We start from the raw sequence: 12,618 nt of genomic DNA on the forward strand, positions 1-12,618 counted from the left end.
ACATGGATCAGTGCCCCATTCTGTCATGAGTTGATTGTTGTCTGGCTTTTCATACTGAACTTCCTGAAGCCCCCATCTTTCCCCACAACACATTCAGCATCATGAGGTCATGCTGCCTGGCATCACTATGGATAATCAATGCATTTCATTTAGTGAGCTGAGGAAAGAAAAAGAAATGAGTGAATGAATGAATGAATGAATGAATGCTGTTATTTATAATAAAAAGCATAATCCTTTCAAGGCTTTCCAATGACTTGGTGCCTGGAATTCACTGTGGGTGAAGAGACACAGAGTAATAAAATCATGTCTGCAAAATGTGGGCAAGAGGAAGTAAATATTCTGACCAAAGTAACAACTCCCTGGAACAGTTTCATCTTCAATCATTTACAGTTTTAGTTTGAAGACAGGCTCTCTCACCAAACCCATTGACTAAAATCACTGTCCAGTGACCTCCAGGGATCCACTTGCCTCCTTGTTTCCCTCCAATTTAGCAGGGCAGTGCGTAACTTTCATGTGAACGCTAAAGATCTAAACTCAAACCCTCGTGCCTGTGTGGTGAGTGCTTTACCAACTGAGCCATCTTCCAGGCCCCTGAATCTCTTTAAGTAACAAAAACAGAACAAAAAACAACAAAAAACCTCCATAAGAAGATACCTGTGTTTTCTTGACCCATGTCCCTGTATTTTAGTATAAGCATCTTTAGCGGGTACCGGGTGGTCCCCTTTGTCACTGATCACAGAAGTATCCTGTGTGTTCCTGATCATAGGCAGATGCATAGTTGATGAGAGAGCTTGCCTGGTCTTCAAACATTTAGCTAGCATTCTCTCAAGGTAAGACTGCACTAGAGAAGACATGAACCTTGCTCTGCAGGAGCTCACAGCCCATTTGGTGAATTTACAGTCCCTAAAGCAAAGCGTACTATTAGGCACTTCCACCTTCAGAAAGGCAAGATGTCTCTAGGAGAAATCTCAACTTGTTTTATGGAAAAAGCTCTCGAAGGCCATCTTCTGACCTTGACTTTCTTTCGATAGTCTTATTGACTGGTATCGGCATGAGCAAACAATGGATAAAGACAGAGAGGAGGAGTGCCCATCATCTAACTGTAAAGAGCAAAGCTAAAAAGAAACAAGTGTGCTTTTGCAAATAAGGCTGCTATGAACATGGTTGACCATATGTCCTTGTTGTGTGGTGGAGCATCTTCTCGGTATATTCCAAGGAGTGGAATAGCTGGGTCTTGAGGAAGCACTATTCCCAGTTTTCTGAGAAAGCGCCAGATTGATTTCCAAAGTGGTTGCACAAGTTTGCACTCCCACCAACAATGAAGGAGTGTTCCCCTTTCTCTACATCCTCACCAGCATGTGCTGTCACTTGAGTTTTTGATATTGGCCATTCTGATGGGTGTAATATAGAATCTCAGAGTCATTTTTATTTGCATTTCTCTGATGACTAAGGACGTTGAGCATTTCTTTAAGTGTTTCTCAACCATTTGATATTCCTCTGCTGAGAATTCTCTGTTTAATTTTGAGCCCCATATCTTGATTGGATTATTTGGTTTGGTGGTGTTTAATTCCTTGAGCTCTTTATATATATATATATATATTAGACCTTTGTCAGATGTAGGGTTGGTGAAGATCTTTTCCCAGTCTGTAGGCTGTTGCTTTGTTCTGTGGACAATGTCTTCTGCCTTACAGAAGTCTTTCATGAAGTCCCATTTATAAATTGTTGACCTTAAGGCCTGAGCTGTTGAAGTTCTGTTCAGGAAGTTGTGTCTCCTGTCCCAATGAGTCCCAGGCTCTTCCCTACTTTTTCTTTTAACAGATTTAGTATCTCTGGTTTTATGTTGTTGTCTTTAAGAACTGATCATACTGAGTGAGTTAACCTAGACTCAGAAAGACTCATATGGTATATACTCACTTATAATTAAACACTAGCCCAAAAGGGATGTCCCATGAAAGTCTTCATTTACCAGGAGATAGGGGTGGATGCAGAGACCTCCTATTGGGATTCTAGGTGAGAGAAGTGCAGGAGAATAGGGAAATAGAAGGGTCCAGAGGGTCCTAGAAACCTACAAGAAGAACATCATGATGGGCAGATCTAGACCCTGGGGGAATCTGCTCAAGCTACTGTACCAATCAAAAACAAGACATGCAGTAAATACTGAACCCCTCTCAGATCTAGCCAATGAACAGGACATTATCCACAGTTGTGTGGAGAGCAGGGACTGACTCTGACATGAACTTTAGTGCCCCACATTTGACCACTTTCCCTTGGTAGGGAGGCCTGGTGGCACTCAGAGAAAGAATAGACAGGCTACCAAGATGAGACTTGATAGGCTGTGACCATAAGTGGGGGAGGAAGTCCCTTATGTCACAGACATAGGAGAGGGGAATATGGTGAAAGAGGGAGGGAAGGAAGAATTGAAGGAGACAAGCAAGAGGATAACAATTGAGATGTAATCTGAATAAAATAATGATGATGATGATGATGATGATGATGATGAAATAAATGTGCTTCCTCTGACCATGACTGAAAGCAGGCAAACTTGGATTTCTAATGCATAGTTAAGACACACAGCATGTACATGGGATGAGATGATATGGCCAATTTTTTCTTACGTAGGTCTTGAGCTCCTACAAAAACATCTTGTGCATTTATAGTGGACCTGGATTCTGGGAACCTTAGGTCACCTATGGCAGCCAAAAAGCTGGCCTAAGGAGTGAGCAATAGAGTTATCAGTCAGATCTAACTGTTCCAAGCCAGATACTGGGAACACAGGCCAAGCACTGACAGAAGCATTGAGAGACACAGTCAAGGCTTCCCACACTTATGGATCACCTTATAGCTTTGCTAGGCAGTACCCACATGGTTTAAACTAGTCTCTAGGATCTTCTAAGTGTTCCCAAGGCAGGCTGGCCCAGATGCCATTTGGATCTTCCTTGCAGAGATGCTGCGGCACGTGCAAGCCCGTGGGACTCAGGGTGATGCCTGATGAAGATGAGAAAGCTTTTAAACGTTTGCCTTCCTAAAAACCATTCTCAGTGCTGCTCTGAGAAGTACCCAGCTGGTGTTTATCCTCCACAGTAGCAAATCAGGTTATTTATCGTCCTATTTCGTGATGTATTTTATAAAGTAATGAATGGTTCATTAAACTAAGTTTGGGCATCTGTCTCCTGACAGCCACCTACTTGGCTGTACCCTTAGCGGGTCCTGGAGGCCATTGGAGTGGGCTCCAGCCTCACAGCCTCCTACCCGCCTCCCACCCCACCCCGCCACTTCCCCTTCTGCCCTTCCTCCCTTGCACTCCTCCCCCCTCCGTTATTTAGGAGATTAGAGTTCATTAATTAAATCCTGTGCTTAGATCGAACTGTAACACTATTCCAATCACATTTATCTTGCAGGCGGCGGTGGAGATGGCAACCTCGCTGGAAACGCGCGGGGGAGCCTGATCCAGCAGCCTGAGACGCACTGCTCGGTGTGCTCCATCTCCCGCCACGCCGCCGCGCAGACCCTCCATCTTTCTGCTCAGCTCCGGGCCAAGCTTGCCCCTGCCCCGGGGTGGGGGTGGGGGCGGCTCCCGCTTCTCCCGGGGTTCCTTGTCGTTCCCCATCCCCGATCCTCCGAGACTCAATTGCCTGGGTCCCCCCTCCCCCGCCACACACACTCACACGCGCCCGCGAGCACACACGCACGCACACACTCACACGCCAGCAGGCTGCTGGCCGCTCAATGGACCGGTTTCCCTGGTTTCCCTGAACCCAGCTTAGCCCGGGATGAGAAATTGCAAAATGGCCCGAATCGCCAGTGTGCTAGGGCTGATCATGCTCAGCGTGGCCCTGCTGATTTTATCGCTTATCAGCTACGTGTCCCTGAAAAAGGAGAACATCTTTACCACTCCCAAGTACGCCAGCCCGGGGGCGCCCCGAATGTACATGTTCCACGCGGGATTCCGGTGAGTGTGGGTCTCTGTTTGAGTGCCCTAGGGTATCTCGGGTCGATGGTGTGTTGGGGGACCGTCATAGAAGGGTGTTTGGGCATCTCGGTAACTGCGTGAACCTTTCACTCCCTTTTCTGCTTCTCCCTTCCTTCTCCACTTTTTATTTTATCCCAAAGTCCCTAAAAAGCCTTTGTCCTAATCAATGTGATTGAATTTCTTCTATTCTTCCTCTGTGTCCCCTCCCCCATTTCAAAACTGGGGTGTTGGTGGTAGAGCGAGAGGCGGCGTTTGGAGAGGCAGTGCTTGGACGGCTGGAGGGGGTGTTGAACCCAGAGGTGGGCAAGGAGTGTGGTGGTCGCCCTGGCCAGGCTCTGGCGGCGGACTCTGCAGGCCTGGCTGGGGAGATCTAATGGCGCAGGCGCCGACTGCTCTCGCATCCCTCCCCTCCTCCCCTTTCTCATCTAATGATGCGCAGGTTTATTCTCTTGAAGCCCCTAGGGGTTCTTCCTCGACCCTTCCCCCGCTGTCACTCTCCTCCTCCTTTCGTGGATTTCTGCAATTCCTCAGCCCCTGCGGGAAGCAAGCCTTATGCTGAGGGCCGCCCACCCTTGCCGGGTCGAAGTCACCACGGGGCGCAGCTCTGCCCAGCTCGACTGGAGCCCCACCCCTACCTGTACCCGCAGGGAGCTCTCCCCGCACCGCCTCCTGATGGGCGGGTGACAAGCACAAGCTGCACCCTGTGAGGCCAGCCGGGCTGGCGAGTACAAATCTGAAAAAGCCAGGCCTGGACAGAAGAGCCAAGCTGCATGCAGCCTCTGGGGGGGTCTCCAGCTAAAGGCCGAGGGTGAAATCAGACTCGTGCTCGGGAAGGAAAAGGTTAAGGCTGGAGCCCCCCTCCACCCCCACCCCTTTCGCCCGAGTCTCAAATTTCCCCTGCCCTTTCTCCAAAAAAATCAATTCTCGGGGCCCTGGGGGTGCAGGGTCGGCTGGCGGCGGCTGCTGTCCGCAGTGCTGACTCGTAGTCCCTGCCGAGCCGCGGACTGCAGCCCAGCTCTGGTCTCTAGCCCTGAGCTGGGCTCCAACCCTTGCTGCCAGCGTGACCGCCATCTTTCTTATGGTCTCTCCTGCACCCAAGGGCTAGACATTGAGGAAGAGTTTCCCCCTTTCTCCCTTTCTGCCGGGTATGTGTAGGAGTAGAGAATGTGCCAAAGGAGAGGGGCTGCTGGGTGGGCTTGCCTGTGTGCCAGCTGCCCCCTCTGGTTACGGCTGGAGCTGTCGCTCCGCTCCCGGGGTTCCCCTCCCTGAGGCCAGAGCCTGTCTGAACCCATGCTCCTTCTCAGGTCACAGTTTGCGCTGAAGTTCCTAGACCCGTCATTTGTGCCCATTACGAATTCTCTCACCCATGAACTCCAAGAGAAACCGCCTAAATGGACATTTAATCGGACAGCGTTTTTGCATCAAAGGTAGGGTAGGAAGAGAGGTTTTGTTGTTGGTTTTGTTTTGTTTAAGTCTGAAACTCAATAAAACAAAGAGCACAAAACAAATCCAAAACCACTAACACACACACACACACACACACACAGAGTCACAACTCATCTCACTGCACCTGCAAGTGTAGGGGCTTTGTCCTCCTAGGGTAAATGCAAGAGGAGGTGATGATTAGCCATCCCTCTCAAACGCCTATAGTAATCTCTAAAAAGGAAGAATCCAGGTGATCAGGACCCTTTGTAATTTGGCCTTACCAACACCATGATGGAAAGTCTGGCAGCACCAAAGTTGTCAATCAAAACAAAAAAAGTTTCATTGCAGTCACATGATCCCTTACTTTAAAACGTAATTATACAATCTTTGGGAAACACAGAAAATATGGTGCAGTCTAATCACATCTCTCACTAGTGGAGATGTGGGCCCAAATACATGTATGCAAACAGGATTTTGTTTTGTTTATTTTTAGTAAGCCTTTACAGCTTTTAAGGTACTATAAAACTAATTTCATTCTTGTTAATTGTAGTAGCCTGTTTTTATATATGAAGAAGGGTTGTCTTTATTGTTTGATTTTGTTTTAGGTGGAGGGAGTAGAAGGAAATTGAGTTTCAGTGATTTTGGTTTCAGAACCAAAGACTTCTGCCTTGCAATGGGACTGTTATGCCACTAAATGCAATGTGAGCCATCTAGTGTATTCATTAGGGCTGTGAGTACTTGCTTTACAGCCCAGTAAGGGAGCTGTGGTTTTGTCCCATCACTATTTTTTTAATTATAATCTAAAAACAGAATCAAAAAAAACTCATGGTATCAGAAAAATGCTGTGGCTTTTTAAAAAAAATGGTATAATCATAGGATTATGGTGATGATTTTCAAGTATTTATGCTTAATTGTAAATAGTTTTTGGCCATTAATTCTAAACCATGGAGGTGCTTTTCACCTTTCGCCTTTAGGAATTTCATCTAAATTTAATTTTGCGGCTGGCACAGTTTTCAAGGTAAACCATCTTATACCAGTTCCCCAAGCACACAGAACACATATCTAACTTAATTACCGTATTTCCCTGCACTGGGCCAAGTATCCCTAGCGATCAAATCAAAGAATACTTCCTTCTCAAGACTTCCTGCCTTTCAGGAAGATTCTTAGGGAATCTTTAGTCGATTTTAACAGCATCATTTTGTTGCTCTAAGAGCTGTGCTGCTAACTCTGAAAACTGAAGCGACTGTACCAGCCTACATTGTCCTAGAGTTTGATAATATTTCTTTACACCCTGCTGTTGTTTAAACAGAAGGCAGGGTAGTTTCAGTTGGCTTTCCTGTCACTGGGGAACCCATGGCAAAGTTGCATGTTGCTTCTTTTTAAACTATTTTTAAGTGCCTGAGACATTAAAAGGAGACAATTTCACAGAAAGTTCAATGTGAAATCAAGCCGAAGTCAATGCTGAGTGTCACCTTACTCTTACTTGCTCCACCACCCGCCCCCCCACCTCAGATTTCAATGGCTCCTTTTTTTCCTGAAGGATTACCTATATATATACTGCAAAATTGTGATTCCATGTAAACAAACAGGTGGAAGAAAAAAAATCCATGCTTTGTTATTCTGCCAGCCTTAATAAGATTATCAGCTCACAGCCGGGCGTGGTGGAGCACGCCTTTAATCCCAGCACTCGGGAGGCAGAGGCAGGCGGATCGCTGTGAGTTCGAGGCCAGCCTGGTCTACAAAGTGAGTCCAGGATGGCCAGGGCTACACAGAGAGACCCTGTCTCAAAAAAAAAGATTATCAGCTCACTTTCATTAAGTATTTAGCCGTGCCCATTTTCATATCTTAATAATAGATAATACTGTGCTATGTATGGACCCATACCTATTTAGTTTTTATTTGGACACCTGTAGAGTTTGATATTCCTGGAGCACCACAGTCCACTAGCAAACAAGTGGTCCCTGGGTGCAAACTCTAAGGCACCAATGGCTGTGCATTAATGTGAGCTCCCTAGGGCCTGTGTAAATGTCTCCCTGTATTTCCTAACACAGTTTGGCATCTGCCTCCCCCCTAGCCAAATACACTCTTTGACCAGAATACCAAAGAATAGTGGCTGAAACTGTACACTGGGTTTACTAGCATCCAAAGTTTCCACTCAGAACTTGGCTGAGATATATAATGCCTGTACATTATAAACATGGCCTTTCCATTGGAGCCCACCAATACTTTTATTTGACTCGAATGTGCTTAAGACTTTTGCTGGTTGGAGTTAATTGAAAGCATAAGATGCAAACTCGGTTCTCTTTTTTTTTAATGGAACGTATTTAATGAATCTCTTTTTTATTTTAGGCAAGAAATTCTTCAGCATGTCGATGTAATAAAAAATTTTTCTTTGACCAAGAGTAGTGTTCGGATTGGACAGCTGATGCATTATGATTATTCCAGCCATAAATACGTCTTCTCTATTAGCAATAACTTCCGGTCCCTGCTCCCAGATGTGTCACCCATTATGAATAAGCGCTATAATATTTGTGCTGTGGTTGGAAACAGTGGGATCTTGACAGGGAGTCAGTGTGGACAAGAAATTGATAAATCAGATTTTGTTTTCCGATGCAATTTTGCCCCGACGGAGGCTTTCCAAAAAGATGTTGGAAGGAAAACCAACCTTACGACCTTCAACCCCAGCATCCTGGAAAAATATTACAACAATCTTTTAACCATCCAGGACCGTAACAACTTCTTCCTCAGTTTAAAAAAGCTCGATGGGGCCATTCTTTGGATCCCTGCGTTTTTCTTCCACACTTCAGCAACTGTAACCAGAACACTAGTTGACTTTTTTGTTGAGCACAGAGGTCAGTTAAAGGTCCAGTTGGCTTGGCCTGGAAACATAATGCAACATGTCAACAGGTGTGTATGTTTTATTACATTTAACTCATACCCCCCCCACACACCAGATGGCAAATCAGTACTGTAATCTCTCGGGCATGGGAGCCGTCCAACACACTAGTTGTTGTGGTTGGTTTAGTTCTTGAGGACAAACTCTTATCTTTTTAACGAATGGAAGAATCGCTCTAGTTAAAAAGTTCAGTTTATCCCTAACAGGTAACCAAGTGCTAAGTGAAAAGACTGTTCACCACTCGTTCCTTTTTGTTTCCCATTGTCTTCTTAGTGCACAGTCATGGAAGTCTCCACACACCAAGAACTTCCTTTGTACAAATAAGGATATTTCTGTAATGCAAGTGGCTAGATTAAACAAAGCAATTTTTAAAAAGAAAATAATAATTTAAAAAAGAAAATGCCCTTTTTTGTTTGCTGTTTAGATGTTTATAGATTTGCAGGACTAGGAGCCCACCTGGCATGATCTGCTTTTATAATTAAATGTTTGAGTATTTGGGGAGCTCCTTCCTGCCCTTTATGGCTTGATAAGGAATCTGCCTGGAGATACAACAGTTTCATCTATCCGGTAACTTTCAGTTCTGGCTGTTTATAAGAATCAGTTTTAAAATACTATACTACTGCCTGTGCTGTGCTTGAAAGAGTCTAACAAGATGAGGGAGGGGAGGCCAAAGTATTTGATGTTTTTAAGAACCCCTCAGATGACTGTAATAAACAGCCAGAAGTGAGACAATCACCCAGGGCATTTTTAAGGAAAAGATTAATTATAAAAAGAGATGAGTCTCCTTAACTCATCTGTGCACTGCCTCAACTCCCATGTCCTTCTTTGTAAGAAGCCAGCCATCACACCAGAACACAGATCTTCTAAGTTCAAGTGGGTTCTGGAAGGCCTGGTAACCAGAGACACATTCCTGTTGCTCCCTAAAAATCTTCCAAATTTAAGATCTATTTAGTTGAGCTTCCATTGAAATAGAACTAACAGTTTAGTAAATTAGTGTGTCTCCAAAAGGAAGGGTAATTGTATTATTTACAGTCCAAACTGGGACTTTTTCTTTGAGAAAATGGGTTTGATGAGTAATTACAGCAAGGGTAACATGCATAAACTGATACCATTTCCGAGAATGTAAGAGAAACTAGACCCCAAAGTTTAACAGCTGAATACAGAGAGCAGAGTTCGTCCAAAATCACTGCTGACAATGGACAGAGCCAGCCGTTCCAACCCAGGTCATCTAGCAACCTATCCAAAATCTTTGCCTTCATCATTTTGCTCCATTCTGCTCCATTTATCCAATTTTTTAATGACATTTCAAGTCTCACTCAGAAGGGAGCAGGCCAATGTAACGGGGCTGGAAAGTATATGTATCCATGAAACCTAAACAGTCTAGGAAAGTCTAGCTCCCAGCCCTGACTGTTAACTTATCTGACTGAAACCTTCATACCAGCCACTGAATCTACTTATTGCTCTCCAGGTACTGGAAAAACAAACACTTGTCACCCAAACGGCTGAGCACAGGTATCCTTATGTACACTCTGGCCTCTGCAATATGTGAAGAGATCCACTTGTATGGATTCTGGCCTTTTGGATTTGACCCCAACACCAGGGAGGATCTTCCGTACCATTACTATGACAAGAAAGGAACCAAATTCACCACCAAGTGGCAGGAGTCTCACCAGCTGCCTGCTGAGTTCCAGCTGCTGTATCGAATGCATGGCGAAGGGCTCACCAAGCTCACTCTGTCACACTGTGCCTAAGAACTTCAGGTGGAAAGTGCCAAATGGCCATTTAAAAAGTGCCCCCAAACCAAATTGAATAGTTCCCAGAACAGAACCCCAGAGACAATCTGGCAAAGCTTGCCTGCCACCCACAAGGAAAGACGTGTTCTCTTCCTCTTTTGCACTGCTCTTTGGATGGTCTTAACAAACTTGGGATGGGTGCATTGAAGCCACATGATTCAGACTTGATTGGTAAAGGTAATATTGCATTTGGAAGTATGCTGCACAGAGAAGGGTTTGAAATGGTTCCAAGTTTGTATTTTAATAATAAACTGACTCCCCTGTGGGTGAGGACCATGGCTGTTGTCTCTTCAGCCCTACTCGATACCAGTCCTCATAACCAGAGTGCTCTGGTCAGCTTCAGTAGGATCTCTTTTGCCAAGGGGATCAGACTCTTCAAAAACACAAACAAAAAACTGTTTTGCAGGTTGAATCTTCTCTGTCTCTCTCTCTCTCTCTCTCTCTCTCTCTCTCTCTCTCTCTCTCTCTCTCTCTCTCTCTCTCTCTCTCTCACACACACACACACACACACACACACACACACACACACACACACTTCCTGACTTCCTGTCATCCTACTACTATTGAACTTAACACTTTGTTAGGAGTGGTACTGGATTAGCCTTGCTTGTATGTGTTTGCATCTGTACTTGGTGTGTTCAAGGCTCTGGGTAGCTTTGATGTTTTGTAACAATCTGAGCAATTTGTGATGACTTCCCTCCTGATGGATTCTACAGAAAATGCCTCTTATCCAATCCTCACTTGCCCATCCTGTTTTTCTACCACAGGGTGGTCTATCTGGGTAGAGTGGAATATGCTACAGTGTCCCTTTTCCTGTCACAAAGAAAGCCCACAGTGTGGGTGGCACTGCATCTATTGGCATGAGTGCAACTGTAACAGATTCTACAAGGGCCTCCTAACTTAGGCCTTCCACAGTCTCTGTTCAAGCACTAGGCTGGATGCTTTCTCAGAACACTGAGGCTTTTTTGGGGGGTTCGTTTAAAAGCCTGGGGAAGGAGAGTGTTTGCAAGTTATGATGTACCCTATAAAGTGTTGTGACAACTGTGAGCATTTGAGAAGCACAAGAGTTGGTGTGGAAGACAAGCTAGCGCTTTGGCCAGGCTGGCCCCTGTGTGACTAACGTCAGCATTAGCTATGTCAGCTCCTTTCTGTGACATCCCCAACAACAACCACCTAGCCATGCTTGCTTTCTTTGAGACAGTTAGAGAGTTATTCTCTGTTTCCACTGAAACCAAGTCTGTATGCCTATACATTGCGCATTTCAGAAAGAAAAGCCATTATGCAGCGGCAAGATGTGCTCCCGAGTAACCTCGGGAATCTGAGATCAGTTGGCCATTGTCCTCATTGTTTCAGCTGTATCAGTAGAAATTGCAGCTCTCCCATCTCGGGCTTTTACCCTGAGCAGCACTCTGTTCTTCCAGTTCAACCCAAAGTCTGGCCAAGTTGATGTTAAATTTTAATAAGAGTTTCTTTCCTCTTTCCAAGTGCCTGTGGGGCACATTTGTTATGTGTTCCAGGGGGATGGCTCATTCTTTTTCCAGAAGTCTCATCTAGATCGCTTACAGTGTTGTAAATAGTTTTAGAAACCATTGCCACAGTTCAGTCATCAGAGCACTGGCCCTCTTTGGGAAGGAAACAGTCATGCCTAAAAGGAACCCCTGTAAAGGGACACACAGTCTTTGTGCTTGCGTGTACCACCTGGTCCTGATGCTGCACTGTTCTTTTTGAGAAGCCAGATCAACCCCAGATACGACCTAGTGAAAGACCATTCAGATCCAAACACAGCACCAACTGTGGCACATCTTACACCCTGTGAATGTCAATCATTCAGAAAGATGAGAGGAAACAGGGGCTAACTATTTCAAAGTAAAGAGCATTAACTATACATAGAATAAGAAAATTAAAGTTATAAGCTATTTTTAAAACACTTTAAAATCCAATGATAATTTCCTGGGCATGAAAACCATACCATAGCTGTGACCTGTCACTTTAAACCTCACTGTTGCTATGCTCTGTCACTTTAAACCACACCATGGATGTGCTCTGTTGCTTTAAACCACACCATGGATGTGCCCTGTCACTTTAAAGAGCAAAAGACACCGTGCTGCTACTCTCCAGCCATGATGGGTCTGGGTCATGGAGAGACCAATAACTGACAAAACTGCATCAGTTATTGTCATGAGTGAAAGACCTGGCTATCCCTGAGCACTTAGCTCTTCTGGTTGTAGCTAAAGGATATTAATGTCAAGATTATCCAGGACAGGTTCTGAGTTCAGAGCCTTAATCTCAATGTGCCCATTAGATTTTACTAAATACAAATTCAGGCTCTTTGCACTGGGCAAGACAAAGTACCCAAAGACCAGATGATCCCCAAAGCTAGTTAACTTTCCAAGATAGTTTATTTAAATTTGATCTCATCAGAATGTTGTGGTGGGTTTGTTTGTTTGTTTGTTTGTTTGTTTGTCTGTGGCTATTTTTACCATCAGTTGTACCGTGAACATGCTGCTCCAATGGCTTGAAAATGCAGCCACCAC

At 44.9% G+C, this 12,618-nt stretch overlaps 1 protein-coding gene across 1 annotated transcript; it reads left to right on the forward strand.

Annotated features, from left to right (window-relative positions):
• The first annotated feature begins 3,507 nt into the window (after positions 1 to 3,507).
• St8sia3 (ST8 alpha-N-acetyl-neuraminide alpha-2,8-sialyltransferase 3) lies at positions 3,508 to 10,442 on the forward strand. The gene is made up of 4 exons (XM_051163565.1): positions 3,508 to 3,949; positions 5,275 to 5,397; positions 7,745 to 8,302; positions 9,760 to 10,442. The coding sequence occupies exons 1-4, from the start codon at positions 3,771 to 3,773 to the stop codon at positions 10,040 to 10,042; spliced, it is 1,143 nt and encodes a 380-aa protein (XP_051019522.1). The 5' UTR covers positions 3,508 to 3,770; the 3' UTR covers positions 10,043 to 10,442.
• The last annotated feature ends 2,176 nt before the right edge of the window (positions 10,443 to 12,618 follow it).

This window comes from Acomys russatus, chromosome 20 (assembly GCF_903995435.1).
Source record: "Acomys russatus chromosome 20, mAcoRus1.1, whole genome shotgun sequence".
Lineage (NCBI taxonomy): Eukaryota > Metazoa > Chordata > Mammalia > Rodentia > Muridae > Acomys > Acomys russatus.

Excerpts from the sequence above, each read along its gene's own strand:
- St8sia3 (XM_051163565.1), top strand. The coding sequence starts at position 3,771 with ATGAGAAATTGCAAAATGGCCCGAATCGCCAGTGTGCTAGGGCTGATC. Across the intron at positions 5,398-7,744 it reads ACAGCGTTTTTGCATCAAAG|GCAAGAAATTCTTCAGCATG; the intron begins GTAGGGTAGGAA and ends TTTTTATTTTAG. Across the intron at positions 8,303-9,759 it reads ATAATGCAACATGTCAACAG|GTACTGGAAAAACAAACACT; the intron begins GTGTGTATGTTT and ends ATTGCTCTCCAG.